Source organism: Colletotrichum acutatum, assembly GCF_030867785.1.
Source record: "Colletotrichum acutatum strain CBS 112980 chromosome Unknown BDZ83scaffold_73, whole genome shotgun sequence".
Taxonomy (NCBI): Eukaryota; Fungi; Ascomycota; class Sordariomycetes; order Glomerellales; family Glomerellaceae; genus Colletotrichum; species Colletotrichum acutatum.
Genome location: NW_026849067.1, coordinates 194,814 through 209,816, shown reverse-complemented (window position 1 = coordinate 209,816; position 15,003 = coordinate 194,814). Strand labels below are relative to the sequence as shown.

At 52.9% G+C, this 15,003-nt stretch overlaps 5 protein-coding genes across 5 annotated transcripts; 3 read left to right on the top strand and 2 right to left on the bottom strand.

Moving 5' to 3' along the window:
• Nucleotides 1-2,578: 2,578 nt before the first annotated feature.
• On the top strand, nt 2,579-4,043 carry BDZ83DRAFT_732338 (uncharacterized protein; the record flags this gene model as incomplete). Its single annotated transcript, XM_060512893.1, has 5 exons — nt 2,579-2,716; nt 2,786-3,062; nt 3,266-3,544; nt 3,635-3,841; nt 3,907-4,043. The coding sequence occupies exons 2-5, from the start codon at nt 3,032-3,034 to the stop codon at nt 4,041-4,043; spliced, it is 654 nt and encodes a 217-aa protein (XP_060362952.1). The 5' UTR covers nt 2,579-2,716; nt 2,786-3,031.
• Nucleotides 4,044-4,118: 75 nt separating this feature from the next.
• BDZ83DRAFT_721120 (L-Aspartase-like protein) lies at nt 4,119-5,680 on the bottom strand (the record flags this gene model as incomplete). The annotated part of the gene is made up of 4 exons (XM_060512347.1): nt 4,119-4,748; nt 4,813-5,334; nt 5,383-5,415; nt 5,510-5,680. The coding sequence occupies 4 exons, from the start codon at nt 5,678-5,680 to the stop codon at nt 4,119-4,121; spliced, it is 1,356 nt and encodes a 451-aa protein (XP_060362951.1).
• Nucleotides 5,681-6,264: 584 nt separating this feature from the next.
• BDZ83DRAFT_582041 (major facilitator superfamily domain-containing protein) lies at nt 6,265-8,091 on the top strand (the record flags this gene model as incomplete). The annotated part of the gene is made up of 7 exons (XM_060505516.1): nt 6,265-6,435; nt 6,502-6,534; nt 6,599-6,719; nt 6,773-6,924; nt 6,985-7,160; nt 7,210-7,500; nt 7,578-8,091. 7 exons carry the CDS (start codon nt 6,265-6,267, stop codon nt 8,089-8,091), a joined length of 1,458 nt encoding a protein of 485 aa, XP_060362950.1.
• Nucleotides 8,092-9,590: 1,499 nt separating this feature from the next.
• On the top strand, nt 9,591-10,966 carry BDZ83DRAFT_742436 (pectate lyase; the record flags this gene model as incomplete). The annotated part of the gene is made up of 4 exons (XM_060513113.1): nt 9,591-9,730; nt 9,790-10,111; nt 10,184-10,207; nt 10,262-10,966. 4 exons carry the CDS (start codon nt 9,591-9,593, stop codon nt 10,964-10,966), a joined length of 1,191 nt encoding a protein of 396 aa, XP_060362949.1.
• Nucleotides 10,967-11,455: 489 nt separating this feature from the next.
• BDZ83DRAFT_653587 (uncharacterized protein) lies at nt 11,456-13,662 on the bottom strand (the record flags this gene model as incomplete). Its single annotated transcript, XM_060510631.1, has 2 exons — nt 11,456-13,427; nt 13,493-13,662. The coding sequence occupies 2 exons, from the start codon at nt 13,660-13,662 to the stop codon at nt 11,456-11,458; spliced, it is 2,142 nt and encodes a 713-aa protein (XP_060362948.1).
• Nucleotides 13,663-15,003: the final 1,341 nt, after the last annotated feature.

The following is a 15,003-nucleotide window of genomic DNA, read 5'->3' as shown; positions in this document are numbered from 1 at the left end:
CGACGGAATACTTTCCTCTGTCATGCGGGCTGCCTCAGGGGTCGCCACTATCTCCCATCGTCTTTCTGCTCTACATCGCGGAGATCCTTGAAGACGACCCGGACGCGCGATTCGGGTACGCGGACGACATCGCCACTCTGGCCATCAGCCCCTCCCTGGAGAGCAACGTCGCAATACTCAACCGAAGCGCAGCCGGCATTCTCAGATGGGGCTCGGAGAACAAGGTCTCCTTCGACCCGAGCAAGTGCGAGGTCATCCACTTTACTAGGAAGCACAGCCAGCCAGCGGAGCTGCCAGAGGTCAGGGCGGGGGATTTGGTGGTCAAGGCCTCGACAAATCCTGTACGCTGGCTGGGTGTCTGGTTCGACAAGAGACTGTCCTTCCGGCACCACGTCGACACAAGAGTAGCTGCGGCAAAGAAGGCAGCTCAACACCTGAGGCAGCTTACAAACACAAAGAGAGGACTGCCAGCGGCCGCCGTGCGAAAAGCCGTCGTCTCCTACGTACTGCCGATCGCGCTCTTCGGCGCCGAAACATGGTACGCAGGTATCACGAAGCCGGCTTCGAGACGCCAAGCGGAGACAGACACGAGTCCGCCTTTCCAAGGAAGACCCGTCAACACAGGCCAGAAGGGGCTCGTGCAGAAGATCGACAGCGTCATTACAGCGGCAGCAAGGATCGTTCTACCTGTCTGGAGGACAACGCCAACCAGTAGCCTCCTCCGAGACGCCGGCTTACCGTCAGCCAAAGTCGCCTTAGAAGGCGTCCGTTTACGGGCCGCAGTCCGACTACAGAGGATTGATCGCCGACACCCGCTAGTCGCGCGGCTCTCCCAGCAGGGACAGCAACAGACGAGACTACAACGGACGGCTGAACTTCTGCCAAGATGCGGAAGACCAACGTTCCTCCAATCACAGTACCTGCCAAGCTCACAGGATCAGATAGTAGTTCAATGCAAAGAAGAGGCTGCGAAAGCTTTCGAGCGCTGGCTAAAGACAGTACCGGAAAGCCATATGATCGTCTTCTCGGACGGCTCCAGGGCGACGAACGGAGCCGTGGGGTACGGCTTCGTCATCTACCGAGACTCCAAACGCATAGCGCAAGGGTGCGGCCGACTCGGACTAGCAGAAGTGTTCGACGCCGAGGTCGAAGGGGCGCGAACCGGCCTCAGAAGGGCTCTGCTCACCAATCGCGGTCATCCAATCCACATATGTATCGACAACACCAGCGTTATACAAGGCATCCGCGGCAAGGCGCCGGACTCGTCACAAGACGCGTTCCTCGAAATCCAAGAAGCGGCCAGGATATTTGATATACGGACGCACTGGTCCCCGGGACACCAGGGCATCGAAGGAAACGAGGCCGCGGACCGGCTGGCCAAAGAAGGAACGACACTGCCGGCGCGGATGGGTCAAATGGCAACACTAGCGGGCATCAAGCGGCTTGCAAGGGAAAAATTACAAAGCCAGCACAGGAGATGGTGGTATAAAGAGCGAAGGCCGCGGTACGCGGACTTGGGGCTTGAGGCAGCTCTGTCCAGCCCTCCTGAACTGGCCTTGCCGCGGGCTACGTTACATCACCTGCTGGCGGCACGATCGGGTCACGGGGACTTCGAGCAATATCACCGACGTTTCAACCACGACGACGCTCTAATGATGTGCTCTTGTGGAGAGGCGAAAGACGTGGACCACCTGGTCTACTGTCGACTAACGCTGGCGAGGAGGCAACGGTGGCCGACCCTCCACTCTCGCAGTATGCCCGAGCCCATAGGTCCTATGGGATCTCTCGAGGCCTACTTCAAGAGATTAATCACCGACCCACGAGGCTTCGAGGCCTTTCTCCGCGTGACGGACTTCTTCCAGAAGATCTGTCTGCGGTAGCAGCATCCACACCTAGGTAGATGTGAGTGCGGACTACAAAGAACCTCCCGATTCCAAGGGACGATTTGGGAAAGAATGAAACTGGGGCACCAGCGGGAACCGGGGACAGACAGAACGCGTAGTGGCCACAAGGCATGATTTGGAGGACGATGTAAAGAGACGACGTACTGTAGAGTAGGTAGCCTTGGCTCACGGCCCTCCACGCCATATACCCTTCGGGAGGTCTGCGGTAAGGGCTCTAGCCCGGCCGCCACGGCGTTAAATACAACAACAACAACAACAACAACACCAAGTCCGACATGCTCCCCTTGCGCAAAGGCTGCTAAATCGTGTACTTACAAAGCAACTACCCGGATAACATTTCGCCATCATCACAACCCGTCTATAGATGGCTTTCAGGAGTCACCAGAGGATAGCCGAGCTGTTCCTTTCCCAGCTCATCAAGTCTGGCTATCAACGCCGTCTACCCGTGAGATTATCACCTATCACGATACTGTCTTCTGGACAACGTACAGTTTCTTCAGGTAACTAAAACTCGTGCAGTCGTATTCTCAGCGGACAGCACCGCTCTGGAACGAGAAGAATCGCCGCAAGAAACAAGTGCTGTTGAAAAGCCCCCAAACATCCCAAGTGTTGCCAATCTGTTGATCGCTACATTCGCTGAGCCACTCCAGGTGGGAGAAGCAATCCAAATACCAGAACCACCTGAGCGAGATACTTCTGAGTCACTTTACCCTTGCGATGTTGAAGAGTCTCCATACAATCCTCTATGGCCTTTGAGAGACAAGCGAGAAGTCTTCCTGCTTCAGCATTTTATTAATCATCTTTCTTTTTGGGTACATAATGTCAATTGACCTTTGGTAAGAGCGCAACGCTTTTGATCTGATAGACTGATCCTCGTCTAGTTTGACTATTGCGATAAAGATCGTCACTTTAGAACGATCATCGTGCAAACGGCTTCGACCCACTTTGTCCTTCTCAACGCCCTTTTGGCAATCTCATGCAAGCATTTGAGTCAGACACAGCCCGAGAAATGGGTTCCTGGAGAAGCCGACGACTATCAAGCAAGATGCCTACAGTCATATATCCCGGCTCTGGCACACCCAGGGTCAGCACGAGGCTTTACGACTGGAGTCCTATGCGCCATCACTATGATCCTGCGACTCTATGAGGAAATGACAGGTGCGTTCTACTTATTCGCCTTCACATGATCTCGATTGTTGACCGAATCGAGCCAGTCCCGTCTGTCGATGACCGGCCGTATGGGCACATTTTAGACACCAATATTTTCACTCTACCGGGGTCTCCGGATGACCCAAACTATAGCCTATGTCGTGCGTGTCTGCTAGTTGCTATCCGTCAGGAAATCTTTATTTCTTTTGTAGCACGTACCCCTCCTCCCCGTCTTGCAGAGAGATGCGGCATCACCAGAACTCTTGAGCCCACGTCCGACTTCGATTGGGCGTGGCGCATCATCACTTTCACTGAGGACGTTTTGATATTTGCATACGGCCCAGACGCGCGGTCCATCGGGTCTTGGGAGAATCTGCGTGCCTATCTACATCAGTGGATGGAGAAGAGGCCGGCATCTTTCAATCCTCTGTGGCAAACGGGCTCTGATCGCGAGGCATTTCCTGAGATCATTTTTGCCAATGATTTTCATAGTGAGTCCCAGTACTTCTCATTGCTCTCGTGGCTAGCATGAGTATATGCGCTTAAGATAAAGTAGTGATCACTTACCTTTCCTTGTCTAGTTGCTGGTCATCAGCATGCCATTATCTGCCAGATAATGTTGCTGACTCACGACCCTCGTATGCCTGTACTTGGTCTCGACAAGGCTATGGCTTCGAAAGCTGTTGAAGAAGAGATTCGGCGCTTGACCCGCCAAATTTGTGGTATTGCACACTCGGCAGGCGAGTGGCAGCCAGCAACCATAGCCGCGGGAATGACGGTTGCTATGTGTAAGTTCGGCTCTCACATTAATGCAGTGCAATACCTGGTTGCTGACAATTTGCCATCTACATAGGCGGTCATTTGTTCCACGAGCCTGCGGAACAAGAGAAATTGCTCGAAATTCTCGCAAAGTCAGAAGCGCACATGGGCTGGTCATTATTGAGGCAAGAAGAGAAGCTGAAGGCTTTTTGGGAATGCAATGCAGAGTAAGAGACGTTTCAACCTGACTCTCGAGGCCTCAACAAGACATATAAATCAAATGTTTCATCTGTCTCTCTAATCTGCTTAATGGCTGCCGTTGGTGATTCCATTAGTATCCGCAATCCCATTGTTGCCGTTCAAGTCCATCCCGTTTCCATTATCATGGGCCCCTCTTTGTCCCAACAGCTCATCCAGCATCAATTGACAGCACCCTAGATACCTTGTAGGATCGCACAATTTTGCGAGGTCTGGCGAAGCAAGGTGAGACGTCACCTGTGATGACTCTTCCAACGCTTCTTGCAGTGACATGCTGTTCTCGTGTGCCTTGACGCACGCCTTGTAAACAATCTCGTGCGCTTCCTGGCGGCCGGTGTACTTTGCTAGGTCCATCATGACAGCCTCTGCTACGATCAAGCCCCTTGTTGACTTGAGATTAGCCATCATGGCATCTTTGTTGACCTGCAACCCTGACAGGGCAAATTCAGCTTGGTAGAGAGACCCAACAATCGAAATAAAGGCTGTCGGTATAGCAGCCCACTCCAGATGCCATGGTCCGGACGCTCGTTCGAAGTCAGAGACCATACCGTCGAGGACAAGGCCGGCTTGTGAGCGCACAATCTTCGATTGCGCGAGTATCACCTCGCTGGAAATGGGGTTGCGCTTTTGAGGCATGGTCGAGGAGGCGCCACGATGAGGAACGTAAGGCTCGGCAACCTGTGAAGTGCGCGTCAGTATTATGAATCTGTTCCAAGAGCTCAACTAGTAGGTGTAGAATCACCTCATTCAGCTCGTTTGATGACATGATGATCAAGTCGAGGGCAATCTTGCCCAGACTACCGCCCACCAGGGCAAGGTAGTTGATGATCTCAGCGACAGTATCGCGCGCCACATGCCAAGTGATGATGGGGTCTTGCAACCCAAGAATAGTTGCGAGTCGCTTGCGCACGCGAATGCCACTGTCGCTTGTGCCTAGAGAAGCAAGGGTACCAGCAGCACCGCCAAATTGAACCAGCAAACAGCTTTCCTTGATCTGTTCCAAACGCTTCACGTGTCTACGGAAGCCAGCCAGCCAAACTGCGCATTTGTATCCGAAAGTGATTGGGAGGGCATGTTGCAGATGCGTTCTGCCGGCCATGGGTACGTCTCTGTAGGCGGCGGACATTGTCTCTAAGGTGGAGGTGACTTTGCGCAGAAGGCGCTCGACGATTTCAAGACCAGTTTTCATTTGGAGTACCGACGCTAGGTCCATGATGTCCTGCGTTGTGGCACCCCAGTGAATGTAACCAGCTTGAGGTTCGAGCTTTAGCAAGTTGAAATACCATGTGTCGAATTGGCAGTCAAGACTTACAAGTCTCTTCGGGAACCCATTTCGACATCTGTTCTACCAAAGGCAGTACCGGGTATCCCACGATCTCTGTGCGGGCTGCAAGAAGCTGCCAGTCGATTTTGGAGACATTGCAATGCTCCCTCAATACGGCAGCAGTGCCACCCGGCACAATGCCTTCAGCTTCTTCCGCCTCGGCCAGAGCGCACTCGGCCTTGATGAGATTGGCAACATAAGATCTTTCAGAGAAGGCTTGGCGAGCCTCCTCGGTGCCGAAAATGTTGCCAAAGAGCGTCGAATCGAAGACTGTGGCGGCAGACATGGCGAATGGAATGCGCGTAGAAGCAGCAGTTCAGACGAGAAAGAGTAAAAAGCAAGATTCGTCCCAAGACAAGCTTTCCAAATGCGTCGTCGCGTTCTCCTCGGTCTGTTTTATTCCTTGATCTGGATGGACATCCTTCCGGCCAACGTCCGGTGTTACACCGAGGACCCCGCGGTGGGGCACGGGATAATGCAGTAGCGGGAGACCAAATCGCGGGATAAGAACGGAGTAAGGCCGTGTTGAGCGGCGTAACGGCGTAACGGCATATCGGAATAGCACAGACCATGCGCCGGTTCGCCGGGTCTTGGCCCTTTTCTCCGTATCCTGAACTTCGGGTCATGAGTTAAACATGGGATTAGCGCTTGCGGGGAACGTGTATTTTCTGGGGTTGAGTCGAGCCAGCCCCGCAAAGCCGGGGATGGCCAGATGATAGATTGCTGTTATGTATAAATCAGACGATGTCTTGTATGTTTTCTCATCGACACAAAGACCGAAGGAGCATAGGATCTCTTGTCTACGACCTCATTCTCTCTTTCTCTCTCTCTAAGATTGCCTTCTGACTTCGTCTCTCGCCTCTGCCGAATATGGCAGCTACACACGATGCCGACTCCAAGAAAGGCGGTCCTCTCGAGATTGAACATGATGAAAAGTCGGTCAAGGGCGAGGCCGTTGTTTGTGGCGATTACTCCGGCGCCCATGAGAAGACTGACCCGGCTGAAATTGCCCTCGTTCGGAAGCTAGATCGCAGGATCATGGTAAGCTCCTGGGATCTTGACTGGCCCCTTTCGTGAGCATGATGCTAATGTAGTATCTTCTCGTAGCCGATTCTTTGGGCAATGTATTTCATGAATTACGTGCGTTGAAACCTACCTCAGTTGCATGTCCCCACTCGAAAGTCGGACCTAACCTCGAACTTAGCTCGATCGTAATGCTCTTCCGCAAGCTCGACTGAACACGCTGGAGGAGGACTTGGGACTGAAAGGAGTCGAATACAACACTGCCATCTCTATTCTTTTCGTTGGGTACCTTCTGATGCAAGGTCAGTCAATATTTTGGAGAATCTCGAGATGCGCTGAGTCTGACCACGTCTAGTACCCTCGAATATGTTCCTTACTCGCACGAGCCCATCAATCTATATGTCAACTTGTATGATTGGCTGGGCTGCCATCTCTGCTGCCACAGCGGGAGTCAAGAACCACAGTGGATTGGTGGCATGCCGGTTCTTCCTTGGATTTGTGGAAGCAGTGAGTCGCACAAAGCAAGTCAAAGGTGGAGCGCAGGCTAACCTGGGTTCGCCTTTCTAGCCCTTCTATCCAGGTGCCCTGTATCTGCTATCAATTTTCTACACCAGGAAAGAGCTCGCAACGAGAATCTCCATACTTTATACTGGTCAAATAGTCAGTACTGGCTGCTCAGGTCTGATTGCTGCTGCGACTTTCACTACCCTAGATCAGGTCAAGGGGATTGCCGGCTGGAAATGGTAAGAGCTGCATATTCCGACTCATCTGTCATGGACCATGATCTAACAGGGTTAGGCTCTTCATCATTGAAGGCTCGGTCACCGCATTTATTGCCGTCTTCGGGTTCTTCCTTCTTCCTGACGATCCTTCTGTTACCCGATGGCTTACTGAGGATGAGAGACAACTTGCTGTTGAACGCATTCGTCGGGATACAGTCGGCAGACAAGAGCGTGGCTCTACCATGGATGGTCTCAAGCAGGCTCTGAAAGACCCCAAAACTTGGTTGTTCTGCGCCTGTCAGAATTTCCATATTTCTGCGGTCAGCTTCAACGCGTACTTTCCGACCCTTGTTCGTACCATGTAAGTTACCAAATAACGGACCCCTACCCGAAAAGTAACGAGTACTTGAAGGTGACAAAACGCTAATTCTTGGTTAGGGGCTTCAAGTCGACTACGGCTCTTCTCCTAACCGCTCCCCCCTACTTCGTTTCCGGCTTTCTTGGCATTCCATTTGCCTGGTCAAGCGGGCGATTCAACGAAAGAACCTGGCACATCACAGCTGGACTATCTCTTGCTGTGGTCGGATTCGCCATGACGATTGGGACCACCAATAATGCCGTCAGATATGCAGCAACTTTCTTGTACGCGACTGGTGCTTACTCCGTAGGATCTCCTATCTTAGGATGGGTAAGCGATACCTTGTCACAGTCGCCAGAGAAGAAAGCCGTTGCATACTCCTTGGTCAACGTCACGGCCAACTTGGCTTATATCTACTGTGCCTACCTTTGGCCCACCTCGGATGGACCCAGATACATGATCGGCTTCTCATGCATGATTGGTTTTGCCGTTGCAAGTATCATATGTGCGTGGGCGATGAGGTTCTGGTTGATGAGCATCAACAAGAAGCTCAGGGAGAGTGAGGATGAGAACGTGAAGCTCTATGCTTACTAACGTCCATTGTCGGTATGAGAACAGGTATCCTGTAGGCCTTTCACCCTATCATTCCAGGGGCCTTGAGGTAGTACTCTCGGGGTGGACTGCGTGTATATCTCATCAACCTCGGCTTAGATGACCATTCGTAAAGTTGAACACAGCTTTCAGTTTGGCAGTTTCCAGTGCTCTCTTCCTCTTCTCATTGATGCCGCAGTATCGTTGCGTCTTCCATGTGCGGCCAAGCAACGCAGGTTTAGATTCAAGCGTCACAGAGCCTAGAAAATCCTTCTCGTGAACGAGGAGTTTATGAATATATTGGGAGGGAAAGCGATGGCAATACCGCGCGAAGCCGCGTCTGAGCGAAGATTGCTTCATGTCAACGGTTACGTTCGACGGAGTAGCCTGCCTTATTTAGTAGTAGACCGAGTCACCCTTGACTGTGAATACGGATAATTATCCTTGCTTTCCGCAGTTAATGATTCCACATTTCAAGTGAATGATGCAGGCAACTCACACCAGCTTTTCGCAAACTGGGATTCCATACCACGACCTTACATCGCGGGATGCTGTGCTGGAGGTAATCCGAGAGCGAGCCAATGCGGTCCACCAGATCTCCAGTCTACGAGACCCTCGTACGAAATTCCGACAAGTCGGTGGAAAGGTCCACCAGTCTTGACTTTCATTCGCAGAACGTGTCTTAGGGCGATATGTTTGCCTAACACGGTATGGGACGGGAGGAAGAGTCCGAGTTTTAGACTTGTTCGTCCACCCACTTGCATCGGCGACTTTCACTAACCTCCTGGTCGTGGCCCTTTCATCTACCTAAACCCTTGTCACTTCCGGAATTTGGTTGAAAAGCGGAGGGGAGGACCCCTGTCATTGTAGCATCTTGATGACATTGCCAGACCTGTTCCACTCGACAATTCCCCTTCCAGCACGCGCCCCAGCTATCAGCTCCCGTATCAGGAAATGTCTGCCGGGCCCGAATGACCACGAACTTGCCAAGTGGTGACTTTCTCGGCGCGGAGCAGCAGCCACCTCCGCGTCGGTATGGTCAGGACGAGGATTTTCCCATCACACGGAGAATTCTGAGATTTAGGGACTGCTACATCGGTCAGAATGACAGCGGCGATTGTGTACGTATGGAGAATGTTTACGTGTTCTATTCCCTTTGCCGTTAAGTGGAAATGGATTTATGGAAACTTCGCCGCCTCTGAGGTGCCGGCCCAGCCCTATAGCGCCGTTTGGTGCAAACCGTTGCAGCCGAGCGAGAGACATGCAATATGGGGATGTTATTAGTATGAGAATAAGTCGAGGCCTCCTCGTGTCGCCCCGCTGTCACTGCGTCTTGGCCTTGTTGTAGGATCATACGGCTAGGAGTTTAGACTTGTTCTTAACCTTGTACGATCCCCGATACCAGAGCCTTGGTTCGAACCGAGCTCCTCCTCGACCTTCATATTCTTTCGTACTACACTTCTTACTTCAACTACACTCGCTTCCTCTCTTAGCCTTGCACGATGAAGGCCTGTCTTCTCTCTCTCGTCGCCGCTCTTGCGAGCACGGCCACTGCACAGGTGCAGGGCAAAGCCTTTGGCTTCGCAGCTGGCACCACTGGTGGTGGCTCAGCTGCTCCCCAGATTCCTTCTAGCATTTCTCAGTGAGTTGATCTTCACCATAGACGAGGAATTACAGGGTCCAGAGACTAAAACTCGGTAGACTTAAGGAGTGGCTTACCGACAGCACAGCCCGAACCATCATGATTGATCGCACTTGGGACTTTCGCAACACTGAGGGCACGACCAGTGGCAAGTGCTGTAGTGATAACCGCACGACCAAGTGTCCCGGTGGCACTTCCAAGGGCCAGGCCTGGATCCAGGATACCTGCGATGCTGCTAGTGGCACCTGGGTTGACTGCACGTACGACAACGCTGCGAAAACCCCCATTGATATCAACAGCAACAAGAGTCTTGTTGGCGTTGGAACCAAGGGTGTCATTATTGGTAAGGGATTCCGTGTCCGTGGTGGGAAGAGCAATGTCGTAAGTCTTCCTTGTTCTGTTACCAGCATCACCTTATTTTAAGAGGGAAGATACTAATCGAGGAACCTACAGATCATCCAAAACGTCCACATTACAGTATGTTTATATTTCGCCGCGATGTTGATTTCTGGTGTAGCTAACTGGCTGTAGAATCTCAACCCTCAGTATGTCTGGGGAGGCGATGCCATCACTCTTGATGGTGCCGATAAGGTATGGATCGACCACGTCAAGATCTCCCTCATCGGTCGCCAGTTCATCGTCTCTGGTTGGGGAGCCGCCGGCAAGGTAACTATCTCCAACACCGAGTTCGACGGCAAGACGGAGTGGTCTGCCGGCTGCAACGGCAAGCACTACTGGACCGCCCTCCTCATCGGCGCCAAGGACTACTACACCTTTTCTGGTAACTGGCTGCATGACGTCTCTGGCCGCTCCCCTCACATGGGAACGACGAACACCGCCGGCAGCGAGAACCTGTTCCACGGCGTCAACAACTACTTCCAAAACGTCGGCGGTCACGCCTTTGACATTGACGGCAACACCTGGGTCCTTCTTGAGGGCAACTACTTTGATGCCGTCACCACTCCCATCACTCCTGCCAGCTTGACCAACGGAGGCAACATCTACATCGTGAACACTGTCGACGAAGCCTCTCGCTGCACCTCTTACTTAGGTTACATCTGCGAGTGGAACCGTGCTCGCGACTCTGGTGTTGTCAGTAGCCTTACCAGCACGACTGCCCTCACCAAGCTGGGTGGCTTCAAGTCTTCGCTCATCGGCCACATTGGCGTTGCCGACGTTCCCGCCAAGGTCAAGGCCAACGCTGGTGTTGGCAAGACCACGAGCACCAATTCCTAGACGCTTGCATGAGCATAGCTTTCCCTCGAGACTGGCGAGAGATTGCTCGCATGAGCCCCACCAAGCAGAGTCTATTGAATTGCGGCCATAACTTCAGGCGATTTCCTGTATCTATTCTTCCCGTACATATGTATTCCTTGGCTTCAGCCATGAACATAACTTTACTTCTTACCAATGAAGAAGACGTTTACAAACACTTTTATAATTTCACACGGACTAGGCGTTGTTCGGTTGTGAAATGTGATGGATTCAAGTGAGCCTTGACGCTCAATACAACTATGGACTCGGGTATCTAATGATGTTCTGTCGTTACCATCTTACACTCCCATGTATCGCCCCTTACTCGTTTCTCTATCATTCAAGGCAACAGCAACGCCAGACACCACAAACTTCTACGCAAACAGGAGAAAACTTCGGAGCAGCACCCATCAAACTTTTGTGTATCCCCATCTTTCCACTCACCAACCATTCACCCTCTCCCCGAAACTCTCAAGAGTCTCGCAATTCCCATTCTTGGTGTATTGTTGGGTATTGAACTGCCTTGGCTTGCCCCGAAAGCCAAGCATGGCAAGCCTCGTAGTGTGAGAAGTGAGGGTTCTGCTTATACGACGTCACCATTCGGTCGGCGACATCAAGCACGCTTCGGCCTTCTACGTCCCGGGCTTGTACGTTTGCGTTGTGTTGTTGAAGTGTACGCATGGCAAGCTTCTTGCCTCTGCGGACTGCGACATGTAGCGCGGTCTCGCCGTTCATGTTGCGGGCATTGACGTCGGCACCCGCATCGATGAGAGCCTCTAAGATGTTGACGGGCTTCTTGTAGTCGTCGTCTTCGGGCAGCTGGGCCACGAAAGCCATCAGCACGGTGTTGCCGTACTTGTCGTAGTGGTTTGCGTCAACGCCGAGGTCAATGAGGTCTCTCACGACCTTTTCCCTGGCAGTGAGTCTCTCCTTTGAGGAGTCTGTAAGTGTTTTGCTAGGTTTGTTATGTTTGCGCTTGCGGCTGCTGCCGCCGGAATGCTCTGCGGGAGCTGCCTGCACAAGATGCTGGGGGAACCTGGCGAATAATGACTCCTGACTCAGAATAGCATCAGCAAGACAGTGCAGACCGTTACGTCCTTGTGTATCTTGTACTCGGGTGTTGGTGTGTGCTTCGTTGACAAGCTTCAGAAGTTGTGCTTGTTCCTCAATGGGGGATGGGCCCCTGCGCAACGTATGTGAATCCCAGGTTGAGGACATCTCTTGCCCGACAGCGGCAGTATAGGCTCTCCGGATTGGCAGTGCGATGGGGGCAGATTCGGGAATGTTGCCAAATGCGTCGCGGCAGCAATACGCCATGGGGTTAAACTGGTTCAAAAGGGCGTTTTTAATCTCCTGGCTCAAAACGCTCGGCTTTTTTGCGTGGATGATGTGACAAAAGTTGCGCCCGTAGACATCGCGAGCATACAGGTCGAAATCGGATCGCTTCAGACGAGTAATAAGTTGGAAGAGAGAATCGGCGTGTTGTGTAAACCAGCTGTCGTTGAGCAGATGTAGGAATGTCTGGCCGGCGCTATTCTTGACTGAGGGATTGGGGGACGACTCGATTGCCTTGAATAGGAGGGCGTGGTGAGCGTTCCCGGCTGCAAGAAGATGCAGGATACTGTGGCCGAAGGGGTCTCGAGTGTTCCAATCCTGATTCGGAGGCTCTCCACACTGCAGGATGTGTTGGGCAAACGGAGTTGGACCTGAGCCGATGACCCAAGAGTCATTCGGGAGTTCGTCTCGTACGTGGCAGAAGCAAGATCGCGAATCATGTTCCGCAAGCCCTTCAGAGCAAAAGCCTTGTTTGAGGAGGTGGTACGGTAGATTGAGATAGTCGCCGGGCAAGGGTGCAGCTTGTGATTCAGAGTTTCTCTGTGGCGCATTATACTCGAATATCCACGATGCTGGGTTAGAGTTGGCAGTGCCAGGTCGGTCGTTGTCCGTTGGTGATTGGTTCATCATCGTGTTGCTCGGCATCGTGTAGCGCTTCAACAGCCTGCTGACTTGGTGACGGAATCCAGTTGAATACTGTGAAAGTACATCCTGCAGGGTTTGTGTCGTTGTCTGCCGGTGGATTCCGGCTTCGGGCGGCGGCACGGACGCAATATCGGTGGTCACCAATGTCGGAAGCGGCCCGGGGGCCGGCGGACCCCATCCAGCGGAAGATGAGCGCGAGTGGTGAAAGGGTTGAAAATCGTTGACTGTTGGGCTGTTGCCACCTTCGTATTTGAAATCGGGGTGTACGCTCAGATGCGATCGGGCGCCGGAAGAAATTGAGCGAGAGTAGTTTGGCGAAAATGCGTTCTCGGGCGTGTTCTGGCGAGTTGGGGAGTTATCGAGGGCGCTTATGCGCCGGTCCATGTCCGTCCGGGTTCGTGGGTGAAGCCATCGCGGCTCTTTGTCGAGAATTGAGTTCAGTTTCTTGTTGGCTGAATCCTTTCTAGTAAGCAAGTGGTGGTATTAGCAATCGCATTTGCGCCGGCGCAAACCAATCTCTAAGCTTACCCTGGGCAATCTCGGTTTCCCGGAGTCGCCTTGTGAACGACTTCGACAATTTTGGTGAGAGGTAAGATTGTGTAGAGATAGAGCCTAGCTAATCTGCGCTCGGCCGAATCATTCCAAAGTGAAGGGCGACCGGTCTGGGTCGCGTGCGAACTTGAAGGTGAAGCTGACATGGAGCTCGAGTCGGAGGCTGGCTGCCACAGCCTTGTCAAGAAGAGCGTCGTAGAGCGTGTAAGTGAGGCGGGGAAGGAAATTTGACCCTATTGATGGTGAGTTCAGCTATAGACCAAGTGTCTGACGAGAAATTGAGGCAAAAGACTCAGGTTGAAGCGAGAGACATGATGGACAACGGGGAGGATGGAGTTGTACTTTTGGCCATGAAGTGAGGGGGACGACCAGGCTATCAATGGGCTGAAAGATGGTGCCTTTCGCCATGGCGCCGCCGCGCTGATGCGAGAGGGAGGGAGGGAGGGGAATGGGCGGCCCCAGAGAATAGACGGGAGCCGGCACGGAGCAAGGGTCAGCAAGCAGCTAACGCGAACGATCTAAGCGTGGGAACGTGATAAGACTGGGCCCTCAACAGCCGGGGTTTGGTAGCACAGCAAACTGGCAGCCTGGAGGAGGTCTCGAAGGTGGTCTGGCGGAGCCAATGGCTATGAAGTAGAAGAATGATGGTGGTGCGCCAGTCGGCTGGGTTGCAGGGGACAGAGGCTCAGCTGTGAGCCTAGGGGGCCACGGGGAGGGGCATCCGGGCTTCATGAGACTGGGCAGCATGAGGTCGAGTTTGTTGTGACGGATGAGGAGGATTCTCAATATCCATGTCCTTTCCGGATAGTAAGGAAGTTGATCTTTTGTGCCAGTTCTTGACGGGCAAAGGGTGGTTTGTGAGACAGCTTCAACCAGCTCGCAGAAAGTTCCCTCAATAAAGTGTTGGATTTAGGCAACGGAATTACTGGGGCTTTGAGTTGCTCGGCTAGAAGCACTTTGGGAGCGAATCCCAGTAACAGTAAGCGCCCACTGGCAACGATCCCCCGTCATCCATTCTCGGTGTCAGCGGTTACGATAGCGCCAGAAGCCGCTATCCGCGACTATCTTCTCTCTTGTTCATCGGGGGGAGAAGAATCGCGCGCAATGGGATGGAGATGGCTTCACCCCAAACTAGGTGACCGGACCGCACGATGACGGATGGCGTATCGGTAGGGAAGAGGGACTCGGACGGGCCGCAGTGGATTCGAGTTGCTACCGTGAACCGCAGCAGCAAACATTGTGAGCGACCGAGTATGTGAGCGAATGAGTGAGTGACTGAGTGGGGGGATGAGAAAATGCCCTGTCAGGCAGAGTCGAGGGGGAGGGACTGGATGTGTGGCTGAGCCAAGTTGGTGTAGCCCTCGCGCTGCCGCAGGCCAGCAGCTCAGGAAAATGACGTGCGAAGAATGAGATGCGACTGCTATTACCCAGACACTTCTCTGGGCTCCTACGGATACGGACCGTAGTTTGATCGAATCTGTTTTCCG